At 52.6% G+C, this 20125-nt stretch overlaps 1 protein-coding gene across 2 annotated transcripts in view; it reads left to right on the forward strand.

The window, feature by feature from the left end:
* Positions 1-13013, forward strand: part of GNAO1 (G protein subunit alpha o1) — a gene marked incomplete at both ends in the record, with an annotated part of 115921 nt that extends 102908 nt beyond the window's left edge. Inside the window, 2 exons of one of the 2 annotated variants that reach the window (XM_079541248.1) lie at positions 10842-10995; positions 12826-13013. In XM_079541248.1, coding sequence (XP_079397374.1) covers positions 10842-10995; positions 12826-13013 — 342 coding nt within the window. Of the gene's footprint in view, positions 1-2979; positions 3134-5992; positions 6181-10841; positions 10996-12825 lie in introns of those variants that run through there. The other variant, XM_079541247.1, reaches the window with a different exon arrangement.
* Positions 13014-20125: the final 7112 nt, after the last annotated feature.

Genomic DNA, 20125 nt, shown 5'->3' on the forward strand with positions numbered 1-20125 from the left:
TTCTCTGCATCCAGGTCAGAAAGAAAACTTTCTGCATCTGAGACTTCTTGGCCCTTCTTCCCCTGCAGATCATGCTTTGCAAAGGAAGGTCCAGTCACTCACATTGCTCACATTGCCCCAATCACCATTGTATGCCACTTGTCCCACAGCATCGTGTCCTGGGACTGGCTGCAGGGCCACATGCATAAGCAGTGAGGAGCAAACCCACAAGAAAGTGCAGGCAGTGCTTGGTTTTGCATAACAGTGCTATTTTGTGTCACTTGTGGCTTACTGTTGTGTTGTATGAGAAGAGATTATTGGATGCAAAGCCTCAACACTGTAACTGGAAGGAGAGATGGACAGCAGTTACATCCATCAGTGAATCTGGAGGAGATGGTGAACAAAGGCAGGTTTGCATTGTTCCTCCTCATGTTTTAAGACAGGGATGGTATGGGGCCTGTCGCAGGAACCACTGGTCCTCTGCTTCTTTTGCAAAGCAGCCATCACAAGAGAGGAGGAGGATGCATATTGCTGCCTCTGGAACGACAGTATTTAGGTCATCCATAGACGAGCTAAGACATGAGAGTATTGTCTGCGTCCCCATTGCTGAACGTGTAATGGGTTGGAGGCACCGTGTTGGTGACCCTGGATGTTCATTAGTATTGGCCTGTTGGTTTGTATTTTGTTTCATGACCTGCTTAGTGTGCTCTGTGCTATCATTGGGCAGGGAAAATTGAATTGCAGCACTCAGAAATTTCCTTAGCAAGAGGCAGCAGCCTGGGTATCTTCGGAAATAAACCAGGAGGGGGATATGGGTTTCTGTGCTTAGGATAATGGCCAATATCCTTATAGTTTGCGTGCTAGTTAGCACTTAGTTGCCAAGGAAAATACAAGAGAGGCCAGATCAGGCAGCCCCATGGGGCTTCAAAATTGTCTCTGGAAGTAGAAAGGATCACAGAATTTTGCCCTAACCGTCATCCTTCCAGGAATACCCTGATTGGTGCTGTGTGTATGTTCTGGCTGAGACTGAGCGCTATGAGTCGCCAGCTCCTTGGGCAGGCACTGTGGTGCCTAGCAGGAGGGGAGCAGGGGGGCTTCTGTGGGGGCCTGGCACAGCCGTGCTGCTGTGGGCCATGCCTGGTGTCAGCACGGCTTTGCTGGGCAGGGCAGTGAGGGTGGCACGGTAAGTACGACGATGCCGTGGGACGCATTCCTGTGCTTCTCTCTGCTTTTGTTTTCAATCAGTACAGACGATAAAAATGCTTTCACAAATGTTCTGTGGGGGACCCTGCTGACCGGCAGCCGGGTGTCTTTGCTCCTCATTCCCCTGACCACCCTCCACTCTCCCCTCTCCTCCCAGTGGGTCCTGGGTGCTGCCCACATCAAATGTCTGTGGGTTTCCACACGGGCACAATTCTGACGCCAGGCATAATGTGGCGAGCGAGCAGGAATACAGCACACAGACCTGGGATGATCCCAACGTGCAGATTGCAGCCGGCACCGCTGACTACGTGCATTTCTGCGTTTGCACGTTTGCACGTGGTTACAACCTCCTGCCATGCCGTGGTGGAGGAGGGGGGTCACATCCCACCAGGCTGCGTCCGTCGGCAGCTAAAGTGCAGCAATGCAAAAGGGAGCGTTAATCAGCACCGCTCTGGGCTCAATAACATGCGTGTGGATCAGAGTGGGATGGGGCAGGCAGAGCGCCGGGCTGCGTCCTGCCCTGCAGGATTGCCAAATATTGGGGGGCTGCGCCGCTCTGCGCCAAAAACCATCGGTACTGCGACCGTGCGGCCGCGACGTCTGCGAGTCCTGCGTGTGCCTCGGCAGCCCCTCGCTGCGCCATAACCGCGTCCTCAGCGCGCCCAGCGGACGCGGGCACCAACGGCCAAGCAGCCACCGAGCCTCGGCACCTCCGCGACCCTGCCTAGCCAAACAAGGGCCCAAAAATGAGCATTTGAGACACCAACCAAATTCGGCAGGTATGGAGCTTCTCTTGAACCAAGAAAAAACAACAAAAAAAACCATTGAGTTGGGAGTTGGAAGCAGCGGGGAAGATGGTGCTGGGGTGACTTTGCCGTGAGCTCCTCCTGCTGTGCGGTGGGCCGTGCAGCTCTCTCACCCGTCTTTTTTCACTCCTTTCCTCTCTTTCCTTTCCTGTGTGTTTTTTGCATGACTTAACTGACGCTGACTTCTTGACCTCATGGCGAGCAGCTAACATTCTTCCCCGAGGTGTGGGCTAACAGCACTGGTAGCTGCCTGACCCGTAGCTGGCTGTTCTTAGATGCCCTTCTCTGTGTTTTTCTTAATACCTCTTTTTCTTCTCTCTGCCAAACACCTTTTGTTCAAAGAGAACTAAAAGCAGATTTCCGAAATTCCTAGACAAGCCCAACGACAGACGACAGCACTAAACAAAATAACTGAGCAGGCAAAGCTCACGGCAAGGTCATTCCCCAGCTTATGTCACCTGCAGGTCTGCTTCCAACTCGAGATTAATTCAAGGATCTACCAGTCCTTGGTTAATGTAAAGAATCGATTGTGTGCCGCACACGCTCAAGAAAGTTAAAAAAGAAAAAAAGAAAAAAAAAAATTTTGGAAAATCTGCATGAGCTGCACCGACACATGAATCTGATCAAAGGGCAAACGTGACTCCTGGTCCGTGCATGGTGCATGATGATTTCTGTGAGCTGGGATCCTCTGAATTGTTTGCTATGCGAAATCAGAACAGCTCTATATGGCTGAATGCCCTGCAGTTACTAACTGTACATCAGACATTATAGGGACTGCATCTGTGTATGTATATGTGCATTGTTACAGGGATGGCGTATGTGTATGTTCAGCTGTATGTATATATACATTTATGATGTATATTGTAGTTGTTGTGGGGTTTTTTTTGTTTGTTTGTTTGTTTTCCTCCTTAATTTAGTTGTTTTAGATTTCCTTACATGTTGAGCAGCCCCGAGTCAGTGCCTTTGGCCTGATGTGTTCTTTCCATTGCAGAACCGCATGCACGAATCACTGAAACTGTTTGACAGCATCTGCAACAACAAGTGGTTCACAGATACGTCCATCATCCTCTTTCTAAACAAGAAGGACATATTTGAGGAGAAAATCAAGAAATCTCCACTGACGATCTGCTTTCCTGAGTACACAGGTAATGAGAAAGCTCATGCGTGGGGCTGCAGGACAAAGGCATGGGAGGGCTGCACGTGGTGCTCCCCACCCAGGCAGGCAGAGAGCTGAAAGAGTTCTGAATGCACAGCTGTACTCCCATCAATTTCTCTGCAAAAGGTTTTTTTTTTTTTCCTTCACTATATTCCCAACCATCTCCAGTGGGTCACAAAAAGCACAGGAGTGACTTAGAAGTTCTTTGGCACTGAAGAGCCACCACTGCTCATCAGGGCGTTTGCACGGTCAGGATATTGGCACAGTGATGGCGTTTGCAGGGAATTGCACAGCTCTGTTTCCTGCTGCCTGCCTGGTGCTTGACCTGCTCATGATGGGAACACATCTCCCATGCAGCTGCACCCTGCTGCTTCCCGCTGCAGATCCCACAAACCCTCATTACCATTCCGAGAGGGCATCATAAAAATAAGCTTTTATCATCATGAATTATTTAAGTTCACCAGAGACATCCAGATGAATCAAGCTGACAGACAGAGAAGCGGATCTCTTTGTCAGGAAACATAGCTGTGAACCGGGAGCACCAGGAGCGTCACACTTATGGGCAGGCCAACAAATTATTAACCAGAGCCATCTACCTCTGAGCACTTCGTTTTTGCTGTGAATAGGGAAGAGCAATCCACTCCTGCTCCTCTGGGCTGCATGGTGGATCATCAACTCTGCCTGAGTTCTGAGGAGCACCTGCAGGTTTCCTCAGCAGGAAAGGTCTGGGTGTTTGTCACCACCACCACAACTCAGCCATCTACTTGTCCCCCTGCTCCAGGCAGAAACACAGTACTCCTGTACAACCATGATGTTCCTGGCACTTAAGTCTAAGAGATCTATACTGGAATCTCTACTAAAAGATCTAATTCTTGAAGGGAGAATATGAACAAGAGGGAGAGCGACTCTTTACAAATCATAGTTAAGGAGAAACGGTTTTAAACTGAGACAGGGGAGGTTTAGGTTGGATGTTAGGAGGAAGTTTTTCCCCCAGAGGGTGGTGAGGCACTGGAACAGGTTGCCCAAGGAGGCTGTGGATGCCCCATCCCTGCAGGCATTCAAGGCCAGGCTGGATGTGGCTCTGGGCAGCCTGGGCTGCTGGTTGGTGACCTGCACACAGCAGGGGGTTGGAGCTGGATGAGCACTGTGCTCCTTTGCAACCCAGGCCTTTCTATGATATGACTCTATGATCTAACAATGGAAATGGCACAGTCTTTGTGGCTGAAGGCTCACAGTAATGCCAACCTCATGTTTTTCGTGGTTGCAGAATAGGATGTTGCTTGGTCTCTTTTTGGATCACTGTATTCTTTATCCTGGAAGATTTTTATCTTCCCCTTTTCCTGTGTGCAGCAAACCTGCACCTTTCACACTTTCCTCATCAAGTTTTGTGCACTTAATTTAGTTAACCTTCCCTGAAGTCTCCCAGTAACCCCGTTCTGAAATAATACCCTTCCATACTTCTGATGGCAGAGGCTGGAGCAGCCAGGAAGTGTTAGATGCCACTTGTCCTCCCCAAGGTGAGTTCTGTACTGGGGGCAGCCCTCAGCTCCCCTCCAAGTGCCGGGAGGAAAACAAATATGGTTTGCTCATAGAACACTCCATCCCAGGCTGAGCCAATGCAGCCCTCTCCAGCTCCTCCAGCTCTCAGCGTACTCCAGATTCCCTCGAGGTGCCATTCTGGATGCCCAGCCCATAGCAAATGCTTCGTAGCATTGGGAAAAGCAACGGGAAGTGGAAAGTTGCCCTGGAGTTAAAAAAATATTTGATGAAAGCCTGTGAAACAGACAAGCGGGATTCTGACATCAAAAGTCGGTTACACAAAATGCTTTTAATGAAATGAAGTTTCTGATGTCCATTAGTTCTGCTGGCAGAGAATTATTAGAGAGCTGCATTCACAAATGTGCTAGCTGCATGCTAGAGCACTGCCTATTTCCATCCCCTTAATTCACCCGCGCTTTCAGCTAATCCGCAGTGCTCAGCAGCACAGCAGCACGATCCGGGCTGTACTCTGAGCCATGCTGGTGTTTGTGATTCCGGCCATCCAGGATCTAAATTCTAAATCCTTGAGCGACCAACATCGCTGCATCTCCCAGTGTCCTGCTTTGTGCTCTGGCCCAAACTCTGCACAGCTCCTCGGGCAGCATCCTGCTCCCGGCACACATCCTTGTCATACTTCAAGCGCATCTCAAGTCTTGTGGCCTCCATGTTTTCAGACAGCAGTGGAGGTACAGATGACAGCCACCACTTGTTGCCTTCAACCGCAGCAAATCACAGCCCCAGGCAGAGCTTCACTGTCCCATCACAGTGTCTCCCCAGGGGTTGGACCTTGTGGGTCCCTTCCAACTCCGGATATTTGGTGATTCTATGAAAACAGCAATTGAGGGAGAAGGATCCAAGCGTGGATCCGTGCAGGGGCCAGGGGGAGCTGAGCCTCCCAGATCTGTGCCAGGTGGAGCTGTGTGTGTCAGCCAGTGCCTGTCATCCAGGATGACGTTTTTTGATGCTGAGCCACCCCTGAGCTTCTTAGAACTCTGCTCCATGCGTAAGGGCTGAGGTTTGTCACAGAGACTCGTAACAAGGAGCTCCTCCTGACACGATTTTGGCCATGCAATCCTAAGTCATCTGAAAGGCCCAGCGAGGTGGTGGATGTCTCATCCCTGGAGACATACAAGGTCAGGCTGGACAGGGCCCTTCTTTGATTCTGAGCGAGCACTTTTGTCTTTCAAAAGAAAGAAACAGAACCACTGGCACTTCTTTGTAGCGCGGTGCCCTGGGACGCGGGGCTGCGGGTGCAGGTCCATGGGCACACCCTAACCAGCTCTTCCCCTCTGGGCTCATCTCTCCGCAGGCCCCAGCTCCTTCACTGAGGCAGTGGCGTACATCCAGGCGCAATACGAGAGCAAGAACAAGTCTCCCAACAAGGAGATCTACACGCACATCACCTGCGCCACTGACACCAACAACATCCAGTTCGTCTTCGACGCTGTCACAGACGTCATCATCGCCAACAACCTGCGGGGCTGCGGACTCTACTGAGGCCTCAGCAGACAGGTCCCCCTTCTGCTTCCCCTCCTTGGAGGGTGATGAGGAAGGAACACGTGAACCCTTCCCTCTGCCCAGAACTGCAGTGTCCCACCTTCCCCGGCCCCCTCCCTGGCTTATTTGGGTTTATTTTTGGTGAATTCCCCTCGCTGCCTCTTTCTGCTCCTCCGTTCCCATTCGCAGTGCTGTAGAAGGAGCTGATGCATTTCCCACAAAGTGCATTTCAACTGCCAAAAAACAGTAATACCCCATTTAAAAAAAATAATAATAATCAAAGCCTTAAAGTATTTGTCAGCAACAGCGTAGTTTGGATCCAAATCCGTTTTTTTTTCTCCTTGAAATTAAGGGATATTTGTAACGCTTGCTATTTACCTCTTCCAAAATTGCCATTTCCTGGGCAGCAGCAAATTGTTTTGATCCCATTGCTCCAGCTCCTGCCCCTGGAGCCCCAGGAAGAGCCCCAGCAGCCCCGCTCTGTGCTCTGCTCTCTATCACTGACACAGCCACCGGGGCCTGAGGGAGACCTGCACAGTTACAGCACCTCCGAAGCGATGCCTAAAATTGCTGCAAATAACAGTTTTACATCAATATTTTCAGAAATAATGTTAAGATCTGCCTGGTGTAAAGTAAAGAGTAAAGAGTAGAGTAAAGTGGCTCCTGTCCCCAGCCCTGTTGTGCTTTGCTGGGTCCCATGTGGAATGGCTGTAGGGAAGTGCCCATGGTGGGGATTTCCCTGTGTGCCAAGGGAGGAAGTGTCCCAGCCAGGGCTCTGTGCATGTCATGGTGGCCCTGGGGATGCTGCTGGCAACCCACAGCCCTCTGCCCCACGTTGCACCGATGGGGACTGCAGGGAGATGTCCCGGAGCCCTTCCAGACTGACTGCAGTGCTGATGTTCCTAACTTCAGCTCTGGAACACCAGAAATATTCACACCGTTTTCCTGCAGCCAGGCTGTACCTATAAGGCAGGGATGTGCTTTCGGAAGCCTCACTGGAAACCAGCAGCAGCTGGTGGATTTGTCACCCATGCCCCTGCATCCTGGAGGTGTGGCTCCAGAGTTAGTCACAGAGTTGGTCACCTGCCAACCAGCAGATGGGGAAGGTTGACCTGTCTGCTTCATGGGGAGGGAGCTGAGCTGAGCTGAGCCGAGTGATGGAGCAGGAAAAGGGCACGGAGAGGGGATTGGGGGAGAGCAGGGGACAAGTGAGTGGGGAGGGGCTGGGGAGCTCAGGGGTCAGAGACAGAAGTTGCAAAAGGACTGTAAGGGAGATGAAAGCTGCAGGAGAGAGGAGAGGCTAAAGAGCTGAATGTTAGTTCCAAGTGATACCTTAAGTGTACGTAACTGTCAGCTCCAGCACGGAGCACATCATGTGCAGAGTGCCCCAGTGCCTACACCAGCAGCAAGGCCTTACTGAGCTCCATCAGCAGAATCAACTCAGCAGCATGCGGGGTTTGGAGGTGCGCTGTTTCCACCCCTTACTGTGCCTGACATTTTCTCCAATTCACCAAGTCACAGAGGCTGTCTCCAGTGAAGGCAGCACCAAACCAAAGCCTCAGGAGGGTCTAGAATGGAGCATGCAGGGCTCTTTCGGGGAAGAAAGTGTGAATTAACCCCAGATGTGGCTGTGTCACCACTCCCCGTGACTGGCAGTCCAGGCAGTGCCAGACTGGAGCAGCCCAAGTGCCAGCCCAGTGTCTGCAAGATGGGGAGCGGGGGCAGGAGGCGGTGCTGCAATGGAGCCTTTCCTTTCCTTTGGCATTTTGTACATCTAAAGCTCCATTCCAGCTGCTGCTGTTGGTGTTCCATTCCCTCCTTCCCAACAGATGTGCCTTCTGGAGGCGATGCTCCTTCGTGGGGTACCACGTGCAGGGCACACTGAGGGGTTGCAGCAGAAAGGGAGAACCTGGTGCTGCTCTGTATGCAGCGAGAGGGCCAGTTTCAGGGAGATGGCAAAACTCCATCAGCTCACTTCGCTGAAGGGCAATTCCAAAGACGCAGAACCCCGCAGGAGGAAAACCTTTCCAGGGCCTGATAGCAATAAGCACACACCCACAAGCACACCTGAACGCACAGCCACGTGCTCCAAAGGCCACATCTCCTGGGCCCTTAGGGACCCCCTCAGAGAGTGCAGCACAGCCGTGCAAACGACCCGGCAGAGACAGGAGCTCTGGCAGCACCCAGTGCCCCGCAGTGCCTTCACCGTGACCAGCCTCAGCCCTCCGCCTCGCACACAGAGTTGAAAGAGGAACCCCCTCCCTACTAAAACCCTGCTCCCAATGCAGCACCCTCTCCCCGCTCCTCCTTTCCCCCTGCAGCTCGACACAGGAGCAGCGACCGTCACCGTGGCTCTGGCGCCGTCCCCTCCTCCCACCGGACCGCCGAGCCGCTCCTCCCGCATGTCTGATGGCCCCAACCGCATTAACTGTAATTTTGTACGAAGAGTGACTGTCCATTGGTTTAATAGAACGTTAGCTATTGTAATAATTTATTGGCTGTCAGTAATGTATTTATTAGTTACAAAATGTTAATAAAGTGCCAGCTCTTTTCTAGTGTGAGAGGGCTTTATTTGGTCTCCCTTGGCATGTTCTGCTTCTTGGCCCCAGCATCGGCCGTTCTTCTGCTCCGTGCACGTAGAGCAGCCATCCGTGTGCTGGGTTTCCTGCTCTTGCCTTGCACCTGGAGGAGCACTGGCAAAGGATGAAGCCAGAAGGTGAGAGATCTTCACCCCAACATGGCCGTATCCGCACTGCTCATTGCCAACACAAGCAGCCAACTGCAACAGTGCGGGGTAAAGAGCAGCCATGTGCACCGCGCTCTTTTGAAGACCCAGCCTTCTGCTGCGAGGCTCTGCTGTTGCAAGCATCTGCACGAAAGGCATTCAGACAAACCATGGCGATCTGGCACCATGCATTGCAGATGGCGTCCTCGGCTTGTTGCCGGCGTTGCCCCAAGCCTTCCTCCAGCGTCGTGGCTGCACACTCAGCACCAGCAGCGAGCGTTGCGATGTTCTGCCTCCGTCAGTCAGCGCCGGCACAGCGACAAAGGCGCTATTTCTGGTTCAATTTCAGCAAATCGTGCTTCTCCCCCACCACGGTGACACAATATTTGGAGCACCTTTCGGTCCCCTCAAAATAACACTCGTGTCACTTTGTTCTTTTGTGTTTGATCCAAAGGGCTTCCATTACTGGAGGCAAGAAATAGAAAGCATGAATACCAGTTTGAAGAAAGCAAGGGAAAATTTTCCATCAGCCTCAGCGTAGGAAAATCAGCTGTCATTGCTGCTGCCTTCACTGCGTTCAGTGCTGCGGCTTCGGCAGGACCTGGCCTTGCAGCCCCATCCTGCAGAGCTAAGGACCAGCTCCAGGGAGCACAGGAGGCTCAGGAAAAGGGATTTTCCTTTGTGTATTTGTCCTAGGGTTTACCAACATCTCCTCCAGGATGGTGTCCTGCATGGGCGCCCGGAAGTCATCAGGGCTGTTCTCGCTGCATTTGGGGCTTCCATCCCCCAGGCGCAGCCTTTGTTTCCTCCGCTCCTGCACCGCTCCTTTATAGTGTTCATGCAGAACAAAGCGGGGTGAACAAGGAAACGAAACCTGCCCTGCTGCCTGCGGGAGAACCTCCAGCCCTTTTGCAAAGGCCGCTTGGCCAAGGCGAGAAGAGCCGCGTCCACTTGTGATGGTTTGTTTTCAATCAATCAATAGGAGTTTTTAAAATACATGTATAAGGATCAAATGAGGTCCAGAAGCTCTGGAAAGCAGCTGTTTGGCATTCACAGCTCTGCTTCGCCAAGGAAACGACAGCGTAATCTCAAAGCCTTTCGAGATGAAATCAGACATCTGCTAAATTTTGCATGCAAAAGCTGCAGCCGAAGTGTAGCTAAGAAAATGACTCACTAATAAAACATTCATGGAAAACTCCAAAATGTGTAATTGGGTCATCATTTCATTAGGGAGCACCTGCACGCTCCCGGATGGCGAAGGAGCGCTGTGCCCCGACTGCCAAGCCCACAGCCCTGCAGCCCCTCGGCATCGCCTCCTCCTGCTCTCCTTTCTCTCTGTCCTCTCTGCTAACAGCTCCCACAGCACGGGGAAGGCCGGGTGTGGTTTGTTCATGCATGAAAGGAGTACTAAACAACACGGCTCTTAGCGGTTTCCTCTGTGTTCCTGCTCAAGCTCTCACATGCTTTAAGCCTCCCCAGAGCAGCCCAGGGGCGGGCTCGGCAGCTCCCTTTGTGCCCTGCATTTCTCAGCCAGGAGCTGCGGTTCCCAAAGGCTGAGGACGTGGCTGAGGGCTCCGTGGGGCAGCACCTGCCCCAGCCCCGTACTGCACCCTGGGCTGTGCCCCACCGCGATGGCATCACTTGGCCCACAGGTGGGTCACCCCAGAGCCCGCAGCCGCTTCCCCAGCCCTCTCTTTGGGCAGATGATGAATCAACAGCTCTTTCTCCACTGTTTCTCGTGACTCCAGCATCAGCCCTGCCAGGAGCAGGGGGTGGTGGAGGAGAAGCTGCAGCCCCATGCCCCACCTCACCCCTACCCCTGTCTGACTGTACAGGTTTTGCTTCCTAACCATTTCAGTGTGGAAAAACCAGTTCTCCTCTCTTCTAACTCTCTCTCTTTGCCTTTCTCTCCTCCTCTCCATGCTCCCTGTTGCAGAACCGCATGCACGAATCTCTCATGCTCTTCGACTCCATCTGTAACAACAAATTCTTCATTGATACCTCCATCATTCTCTTCCTCAACAAGAAAGACCTATTTGCCGAGAAGATCAAGAAGTCCCCCCTGACCATCTGCTTCCCCGAGTACGCAGGTAGGTGTGGGGCTGCAGCTCAGAGCTGGGGAGGGTCGTGGATGCTGAGGCACCTCCAGGGGTGCACCAGCCCTGGGCGTTCCTTGGGCTCTTGTTTATGTTTGGTGAATTCTTGCGGCAAGCAGCGGGGGGTTGGAGCGCCCTCAGCGCATCCAAGTGCAGAAAGCTCCGTGCTCTGAAGTGCTGTGAACGCCTTCACCAGCATCTCTGCTCCTTGTGGTAATGCGCTTCTCCTCCTCCTACCCACGGGGCTCCTGAGGCGCTCACTGGCCACAGGTCTGCCATCCTCTCCCCATGCAGCACCAGCCCCATGGCGCAGCCGTTGGGTTGTCTGCAGCCACCCGAGGGGATGGGCCGCCATTGGCATGAAGAAGACCAGGCCAACAAGGCTGTAGTCAGTGTGCTCCTGCACTCGGCCGTGCTGATGGGGCCTGAAGAGGAGTGGGGCTGCGAGCGCCCCAAGGCCACAGCTCCCACCTCACCCTCTGTGAGATGCAAAGTGCAGTCCTGGGGGGAAGGAGTCTCTACAGTGGAAATCCTTCAAATCACAGGAGATTCGTACTTTTTAAAAAGGGTAAATGAAACCAACATGGCTTGGGGAAAAAAAAAAAAAAAAAAAAAAAAAAAAGAATGAAGAAAACGCCATAGAAAGATGTCTGCTCTGAATATTCTAAGGGGAAGAAATTATCTCCCGTATGGGAAGCTCCAGCACCTCCAATCAGGGCTTGGTGCCCCTGCCCTGGCACACCTCTGTGCCCCCATGGGCACCCCGGGGTGATGCAGATGGGCCCAGCCACAACAATCCTGGATCCCAGCACAGACACAGCTCCGCTCCTGCTGTCCTTTCTGGCCAATCCCCAAAGCACATCAGCTCACTCTCCATCCCCAAGGCTGGGGCCGGCCCTACGACCACATTCTGTGTCTGGAAGGAAGAGAAGCAGCACGCTTGAAAAGGAAACTAAATCTGCAGATAACAGCAACTCTCCCAAAGGCGATTTCAGGGGCATAATTCAGGCTTTGTAGCTCCCTGCGAGGAGCCTGGTGCAGCCGCTCTCATCACTGTAAGCAGCTTAATGCCATAATGCATATTTTTCGACCCGAACATCTGGCCCTCCTCCAGCCTGCGAAGCTCCCCAAAGCACCAAGCAAAGGGCATTGGTGTGGCACCGAGGGGCTCCCACACACCGCAGGGTGCCTCTGGCCCACCCCAAGCAAGTCCCTTGTCCCACCCATGGGTGACGGTGGAGGGGGCACCCAGTGGACATCCCAACCCTTTCCACTGATGTTTGGCCCTGGGGCTGCCCAACACTATGGGATGTGTGGTGGGGACTCATCGGTGCTGCTGGGATGGGCATCCCTGGGGGTGAACGGGTATCCCTGGGGATGGATGGGCAACACGGGGATGGATGGGCACCCCTGGGGATGGATGGGTGTCCTCCATCACAGACTCCATTTGCTGGGGGAAATAGGGGGGTCGGAGGGCACATTTGTGGCACCTGGGGAGGGAGGAGCCTGTAGCAGATCCCAACTGCTGGCAAAGAGGGAGGAAAGGGGTAAATGTTGAGACAAAAGGGGTTGGGGGGAGGAAGGGAGAAATTGGAGTGGGAAATGGGGTGGAAAAGGGGAGAAGGGACAAAGGGGCCGTTCCTGCGGAGCCATCAGCCCCAGGGTGCCGGGGCACAAGGCTGAGATCCAGGCTCCCATGGAAGAACGCTGAAATGTCTGGGAAAAAAAAGGAAGAAACAATAGTTTGGGGCTGTTCCTTCCCCAGTGAGTATCCGCTCGGTGGGGTCCGACCTGACGTCCCCGTGCCATCCCCTGTGCCCGCAGGTCCCAACACCTACGAGGACGCGGCCGCCTACATCCAAGCACAATTCGAGAGCAAAAACCGCTCGCCCAACAAGGAGATTTACTGCCACATGACGTGCGCCACGGACACGAACAACATCCAGGTGGTGTTCGACGCCGTCACCGACATCATCATCGCCAACAACCTGCGGGGCTGCGGCTTGTACTGAGCCCCGCGGCGGCGGCGGCCCCGCGCACCACCCACACCGCACCACACACACCGAGCGCGACGGGAGAAACAGCGGGACGGAAACAAAGTCGTAACCATAATCATGCGAGTTGGTAAATACAAAGGCGTAAGGAAATTATATATATACGTATATATATATATAAAAACAAAACAAACGAAACGACGAACCCACCACCACCTTTCAGTTGGTCTCAGAGCCGCGGGCGGGAGGGGGGACCTTCCCACCCGCTCTGCAGTTTGGGTTTTTTTGGTTGTTTTTCTCTTTTTTTTTTTTAATTTAAAATTTCTGTGGGGTGAATAGGTTTATTCCCTACTCAAGGATGGCTATTCTTTTATTGTTTTATTTTATTTTATTTTATTTTATTTTATTTTATTTTATTTTATTTTATTTTATTTTATTTTATTTTATCTTTAAAGAGGGAAATGATAGCAATGGCAGAGCTCGCTCCTGACCACACGTCCTGGCCAGCAGGGAGCTGAGCTGCCGCCCTTCTCCCATCCCTCCCCCGGCGGTCGGGCAGGACGCGCAGCGGCACTCAGTGCAGAGACGAGCTGCCATCCGCTCTCCTCTTTTAGTTTCGTTCTGTTCCTTTCATTCTTTTTTACCCCCCCCCCCCCCATGTAGGTGACCCCCCCTCATTCCCAACCGGCAGCCGGGGCTGCGGGCGGTGCCGTTCTCCATTCCGGGGTTTTTTCCCCCATTTTCCCCCATGCAGAAGCACAGCCCTCTGAGCTCCCACCGCACCGCACCGCGGCCGCCGCCTCTCTTGTCATCCAGGGTTGATCTGGGGGCACCGGGGGGGAGGGGTATACATATATATACATTTGTTTTTTCTTTCTCTCTCTTTTTTTTTTGTTTGTTTAGGGTAATTTTTGTTTTTTTTTTTCATTTTTAACTCTTTCCAGTGAATGCTTTTCCGTGCTGCTTTTTTCTTCACACCCCTCGCCCCCCACACTCCTCCCTTTTAGTGAATGGTGTTTTTTCTCTCATGTGGGGATGTTTGTGCTGCAAAGAAAAAAGAAGAAAATAAAAAAAGAAAAAAAAAAGAAAAAAAATCTCAAAAAAAAATCTTAAAAAAAAAAGGTGAAAAAATAAAAAAGCGAGAAGGAAAATAATTTAAAAATTTTAAAAACACACACAAAACCACAAAAGATTTAAAAAAAAAAAAAGATAAAAAAAATCGAATGTAGTGTTTACATTAAAGCCACAGTTTTCATGACCAATCCTTCGCCATTTCTACTTTGATTAGTAATGAGATGTCGTCACAGTTTCACTTTTAAGAGTTACCTTTGCTGAAGAAGAGCAGTCACACCTGTTTAAAAGGAAATGAATAAATAAAGAGGAAACTAAAAATATTATATATATATATATATAAAGCGCCAGGTCTTTCTAAGCCTTTCTATTACCAATCAGTGAGGTTTCTGTGATATATTACACACTGCCAATCTCTTTCTCTGACTAATGGAAAATTCATGTGTAGCTCAATAAAGAGAATGTTTGTCTGTACCCCGGGCTCTCCCCTCCGCGTCTCCGGCTGCTTCTTTCTCCACTCCCTCTTCACTTCTCCTCCCAAGGAAAGGGGAAATATGACAAAAATCGCCTTTTTTTTTTTTTTTTTTTTTTTTTTTTGAGCACACAAAGTTGGCATAAAGTGCAGCCCCACAGCCCCACGCTGGGACCCACTGCTCCACTGCTGCTCCATCAGGGTGCTGCTCCATCAGGGTGCTCCCCACTGAGCGGAGCTGAATCCGTGGGAGAAGCGATGGAGTCATACAGTCACAGAATCGCTGCGGTTGGAAGAGATCTCTCTGATCAAGTCCGACCCCAGCCCCCCCACCACCACGTCCCTCAGTGCCGCATCCCCACGGCTCTGGGACACCCTCAGGGCTCGGAAATCCTCCCCTCCCTGGGCAGCTGCATCACCGCTCTTCCGAAGAAAAAATTGCCCCTAATTCCCATCCTGAACCTCCCTTGGTGCAACTCCAGGCTGCTCTCTTTTGTCTTCACTGCTCCAGGAGCAGCCCTGGCTCTCCCCCCATTCGCAGACCTGTCGCCAGGTCCCGTTTTTGGGGAGATCCCCCCATCCATGGCACCGAGCTCCTCCCCGGATCCCTGCCACATCTCTGGGCAAGGGATGGAGCAGCAGGATAAGGGCTGATGCCATGATTCCACGTATGGCTTTTATCAGCCTACCGGAGCTTTTGATTTCTTTCTTTTATACGGAAACACAGCGCTGGAAATAGGTGGAGACGGGATGTTTCTGCGGCTCGAGGGCCGGTTTGCCGGCACATGCTGCCATCTGCAGCTCCACCCGGGAGGAGACATTGCTGGGGAATCATACATTAAACAGAGCATCTCGCTCACTAACCAAGCACCCGAACAGCTGGGAACGAGCCCTGCTGATGGCCGTACTTTGTGGCAAAGGGCCAATGCATCCCCAGTGTTGCCCTATGGGGCGCTGCAACTGCTTTTCTTTCTTGGTGGAGAAGTGATGGGATCACCCTGCGCTGTGTGCTCCTCTTCCTCTCTGCACACATTTTGTCACACAGCACCTGGATCCTTGAACACCTGCTGCTCCGCAAGAAATGGCTCCTAACAGCACTGGGACATGGCTGAAAAGTATTAACTACAACCCAGGCAGCACACATCCCATCTCCGTCCCACGTCCATCCCCATCTCTATCCCATCCACACCTCTATCTCATTCCATCCCCATCCCTATCTCCATCCTATCTTCATCCTTATGCCATCTCCACCCCCACCTCTATTCCGTGCTGATTATTATTCCGTCTCCACCTCTATTGCATTCCCAGCCCATCCCCATCCCTATTCCTTTCCTATCCTTATCTTTGTTCCACTCAAATTCCATCCATATCTCCATCCAATTCCCATCCCATCCTCATTCCCATTCCATTCTACCTCCATCCCCATTCCATCTCATTCTCATCCTCATCCCACCCTCATCCTCATCCCATTCCGTCATCCCCATCCCATCCCATCCCCACCCTTTGAGCATCTCTGACATGTCCGCCTCCAGCTCCGCTGTTTTTGGGGACCATTTCGATTTCCTGTGGCATTACGTCACACCGCACTGGTGACGTCACACTGCTGCAGGTTCACGTCTCGGCCGCCAGAGGGCGCCATAGTGCCGAGGAAGGCGCGCGGCGGTCATCTGGGCTCATTTTTTGTGGTTTTATTGTTTTTAATTCTTACGTTTTTACTATTTCATTTTTAGCCACTCGATTTTTACTTTTTTTTCCTTTTACTATTTCAATTTAGTGCTCTATTTTTATTTTCTGCTATCTAGTTCTCAGTATTTTCTTATTACATTGTCAGCGCTTTCATAATTTTATTTTTTACCGTTCTTACTTTATTATTTTATTCTGCAGCGTTTTTATTTTCTAATTTTGTTGTTTTGTAACTTTTTGCATTACGGCCGACCGTGCCATCGCCCCAAATAAAATCCCCCTTAAATGACAGTATTTTGTTTGTTTGCAAAAGCAGCCCGGCCGAAGGAATAACTCACGCTGGCAGGAGAACAAAATCCTCAAGAATTCACCTTCCATTCCGTGCTCACAAACAGTACGGAGCGAAACGAGAACCAGCCCGGCTACGGGGCTCCCCCCCTTCCCCCCCCCCCCCCTGGTGGGCCCGGCTCTGCCCGGGGGTGGCCCGGACCACACAAAGCGCCGCCCCCCGCCTCGGGGCGAGAAAAATGCTCGAAATCCTCAACCGAGGTTCTGCCCGCCGCAAATTGCAGGGAGAGCTCCAAGAAATCCGCTGTCGGGCGGCGGAGGGACAAAACGGGTGGGAGCTGGGGGGGTTCTGGTTTTCTCCTAATGCTGGCCGAGGGGATGCGCTGTGCTGGAGGGGGCAAAGCAGGGCGGGGGGTCTCCTCATTTAACCTGGGCGGAGGTGGTCACTGAGCCGAATTAGGGAGCCAAAGGGACCGACGGGGCTGGGTCTCATGGAATCACGGGATCACTGAGGTCGGAAAAGGGCCGAGAGCTCTCCAGGTCCAACCCCAGCCCGCCCCCACCGTGCCCACTGCCCACATCTCTCTGCCACAACCCCACGGCTCTGGGACGCCTCCAGGGACAGGGACTCCTCCCCATCCTTTGGCAGCTGTGCCACTGCATCACTGCTCTTGGAGAGCAGAAATTGTTCTTAATATCTGACCCGAACGCTCCCTGGTGCAACTGAAGGCTCTCCCAAATGCTTCCCAGCCCCATTATTCTTCAAGAATAAAGGGAAAAGCCCACCCAGCCTCCTACCGGCTCGTGTGCTGGCAGCTGGGCAGTGCCGCATGGCAGCACACAGAGCCGTGCAGCCTCCACTGCCAGCCCCGCTCCCCTGGCCCCTCATTAAATTCCATTTCAAGATTATTGTGAGATAATTGCATTACGGAGGACAGCTACAGCCGCACATTAAGGGCCCATCTCTGCCGAGGCAGGAGGTGGAGCTCACTGTAGGCACTGGAGAGTGAGCTCCAGCCCTGCTGATGTCAAGCTCAGGATGGATCCCCCCCCTGTCCCGCTCCACAAGGCAGGGCAGCAAATCAGCTGGCTGGGGCAGGGCAGCTGTGGGATTTGCTCTTTCAGCTTTAAGATGCAGCAGCATGCTTCTGCCTGCACCCCAGGGCTGGTTCCCCATTATTCCTGCCAGACTCACTGCGTGCACAATGCAGCCTGCAGACCAAACCAGAACTCTATATGTGGTGCAGCAAGGGGCACAGCTGCAGCAGTGTGTGTGCAGACGTATCTGAGGATGTGCAGCATTGGCACGAAATGGAGTTGGGAGTGACACTCCGGAAGCTGCAGCAGGGGCCAGGGAGAGCCCAGGGCATGCGTGGCCCCACCAACAGTAGCATTGTGCTCACACTGATTTGTGTGCAGCAGCATCTCGAGCTTTCCATAGGAACAATGCATGTACCAGGGATGTGGGGGTCCAGCATCCCCACTTGGAAGTGGGCCTGCAGGAGATCTGGGCTGGTGCTGGCCTTGGGGGTGCAGTAGGTGTGGGAGCCACACAGCACAAATCACTGTGAATCCCAACGAAGGAACCTGATAAAGACCCGGCATCATCGCTGGCTTTGCAGATGAGGAATGGAGGCAAGGACTGAGGCCAACTCATCGCTCCTGCTGCCGCTCATATCTTCAGCTCCACTGGAGCCACCCTGTACTGTCAGGCCGTGCTCCAATCTGCAGTGCCAAGTGACAGTGAACTATCACTATTGCTATTATCATCACCATCACCATCATCAGCCCACTGTTATTTCCAGCGCACAGCCAAGCCCTGCCAGAACATCAGCACCCCATGTACCACAAGGCTCGTTGCTGATGGCGGGGCTCCACTGGTAGGGGACGGCTGTGCTCCCACCTCACGCCCCCCAGTAGCTCCCTGCTCTGCTCTGGGGATGAAGGCAGCCCCCCTACTTTCTCCCTGAAGGGAGGTGGCCATTAGGACTTATTCCTTTAGAGAAGGATGGGGGTGAAAAAACACTACCACAACACGGCTCAGGATAATTGAATGAAAATTTAATGAGTGCTTGCTAGAATGTGTTAGGAGAAATGGCAATCGATAGAAAGCTGATTTCCCGTGTTTGGCACAAACTGAACCCGGTCAAAATGGGATGCGATGGATCTGACGTGGAACAGGATGGACTGGAGGTGGAGTGGGTGGATCTGAGGTGGGACAGGGTGGATATGAGGCTGGTTGGGATGGATTTGAGGTGTTCCCCAAAGCGCCCAGCCAGACGCACTCCTGCCCCACCGTTCCTTCTGCCTTGCATACAAAGAGCCCTTTTGTTACACTTCACATCCTGGAAGCACTTAAGCATTTTTATTTTTAATCCATCCCATGTGTTGTGTTTGGACAGATCTGGCGGGGCTGCACTCGCAGCTTAACCTGCTGACAGCACAGGAGAGATGCACTCAGGATGCATTCGGGATGTGTTTGGAATTTGTCTGGGATGCATTCAGGATGTGTTTGGGATGTGCTCAGGATGTGCTTGGGATATGCATGGAGTTTTTCCCTCGTTGATGAGCACTGAGGTGATCCTGCAGCTCCTCATTACCCCCACCCAAGTATTCCCGTGTCAGAACCATCAGCCCCGTAGCCACCCGGGGACTTGCGTTGGGGCCATCATTGCTGTGCAGAGCAGCAGTGTGCTGCCTGCCTGTCCCAGGAGCCCAGGGTGGTGACACTGCAGTGAAGCAGTGCGGAGGAGCCAGTGAGCACATCTGGAGCCTCTGATAACTCAGGCCCCGGGGAACACGTCGCTGACACCCACACGAAGCCTTTGTGCAAGCGCTCAGAAGTGCCTGGTTCCCAATCTGTGGGTTTCTGCTCTAACAAGCACCAGATTTTGTTTGGAACATCAGACAGGACTTGTTTTGCTGCTGTGCAAAGCAGGAAGCAGGAGCTGGGGCTGCAGTGTGCGTCCCGAGGTGAGCACAGTTCAGGGTGGCTTCCAGTGTGCTTTATAAAATGCATTTCCTTGAGCCTCTCAGTGGCAGAACCCCAACTTTCCTTCCCCTGGGAAGTGACCAAACCCCTACTTTGTCAGAGAGTTGCCATAAAGCCCCAAAGCAGAGGAAAATTTTGCCCTGGGCAGTTTCCAGCAGTGCGCAGTGTGCAGACGGTGCCCAGGCACTGCATTTGTTTTGTCACTGGGAACAGCATCCCTCAGAGCTGCCTCGGGCAGCTCCAGCCCTGGCCACTCCCTGAGAAAAAACCTCGCTGGATAAACTGTGAAGAGCCAGGAGACAAACATCCCATTCACCCGGCTCCTGGAAAACACCCCGGGATCAAAGCCGCTGCCAAACCTGCTGCAGTGCGGCCGTCTCACTCCTGTGGTGTCTGGGTGCTAAGGCTGCACCAAGGAGGGCATGAGGATGTGCCATGGGGCCAGGGAAAAATGGACAGGGAGCTGGGAGGGTGAGCCGAGCTATCTTGGTTCAAGCTGATGGTGTGAGGAGAAATGGGAATGAAGAAGTGCTAGTAGGAAACAGAGGGGGAAATGAGGCTGTTTTGGGTCTGGGTGAGTTTCACTGGGGATGTGATGCCGTGCTTTAGAACTGGGATTTGGGG

The sequence above is a fragment of the Tetrao urogallus genome, assembly GCF_951394365.1.
Source record: "Tetrao urogallus genome assembly, chromosome: 12".
Taxonomy (NCBI): domain Eukaryota; kingdom Metazoa; phylum Chordata; class Aves; order Galliformes; family Phasianidae; genus Tetrao; species Tetrao urogallus.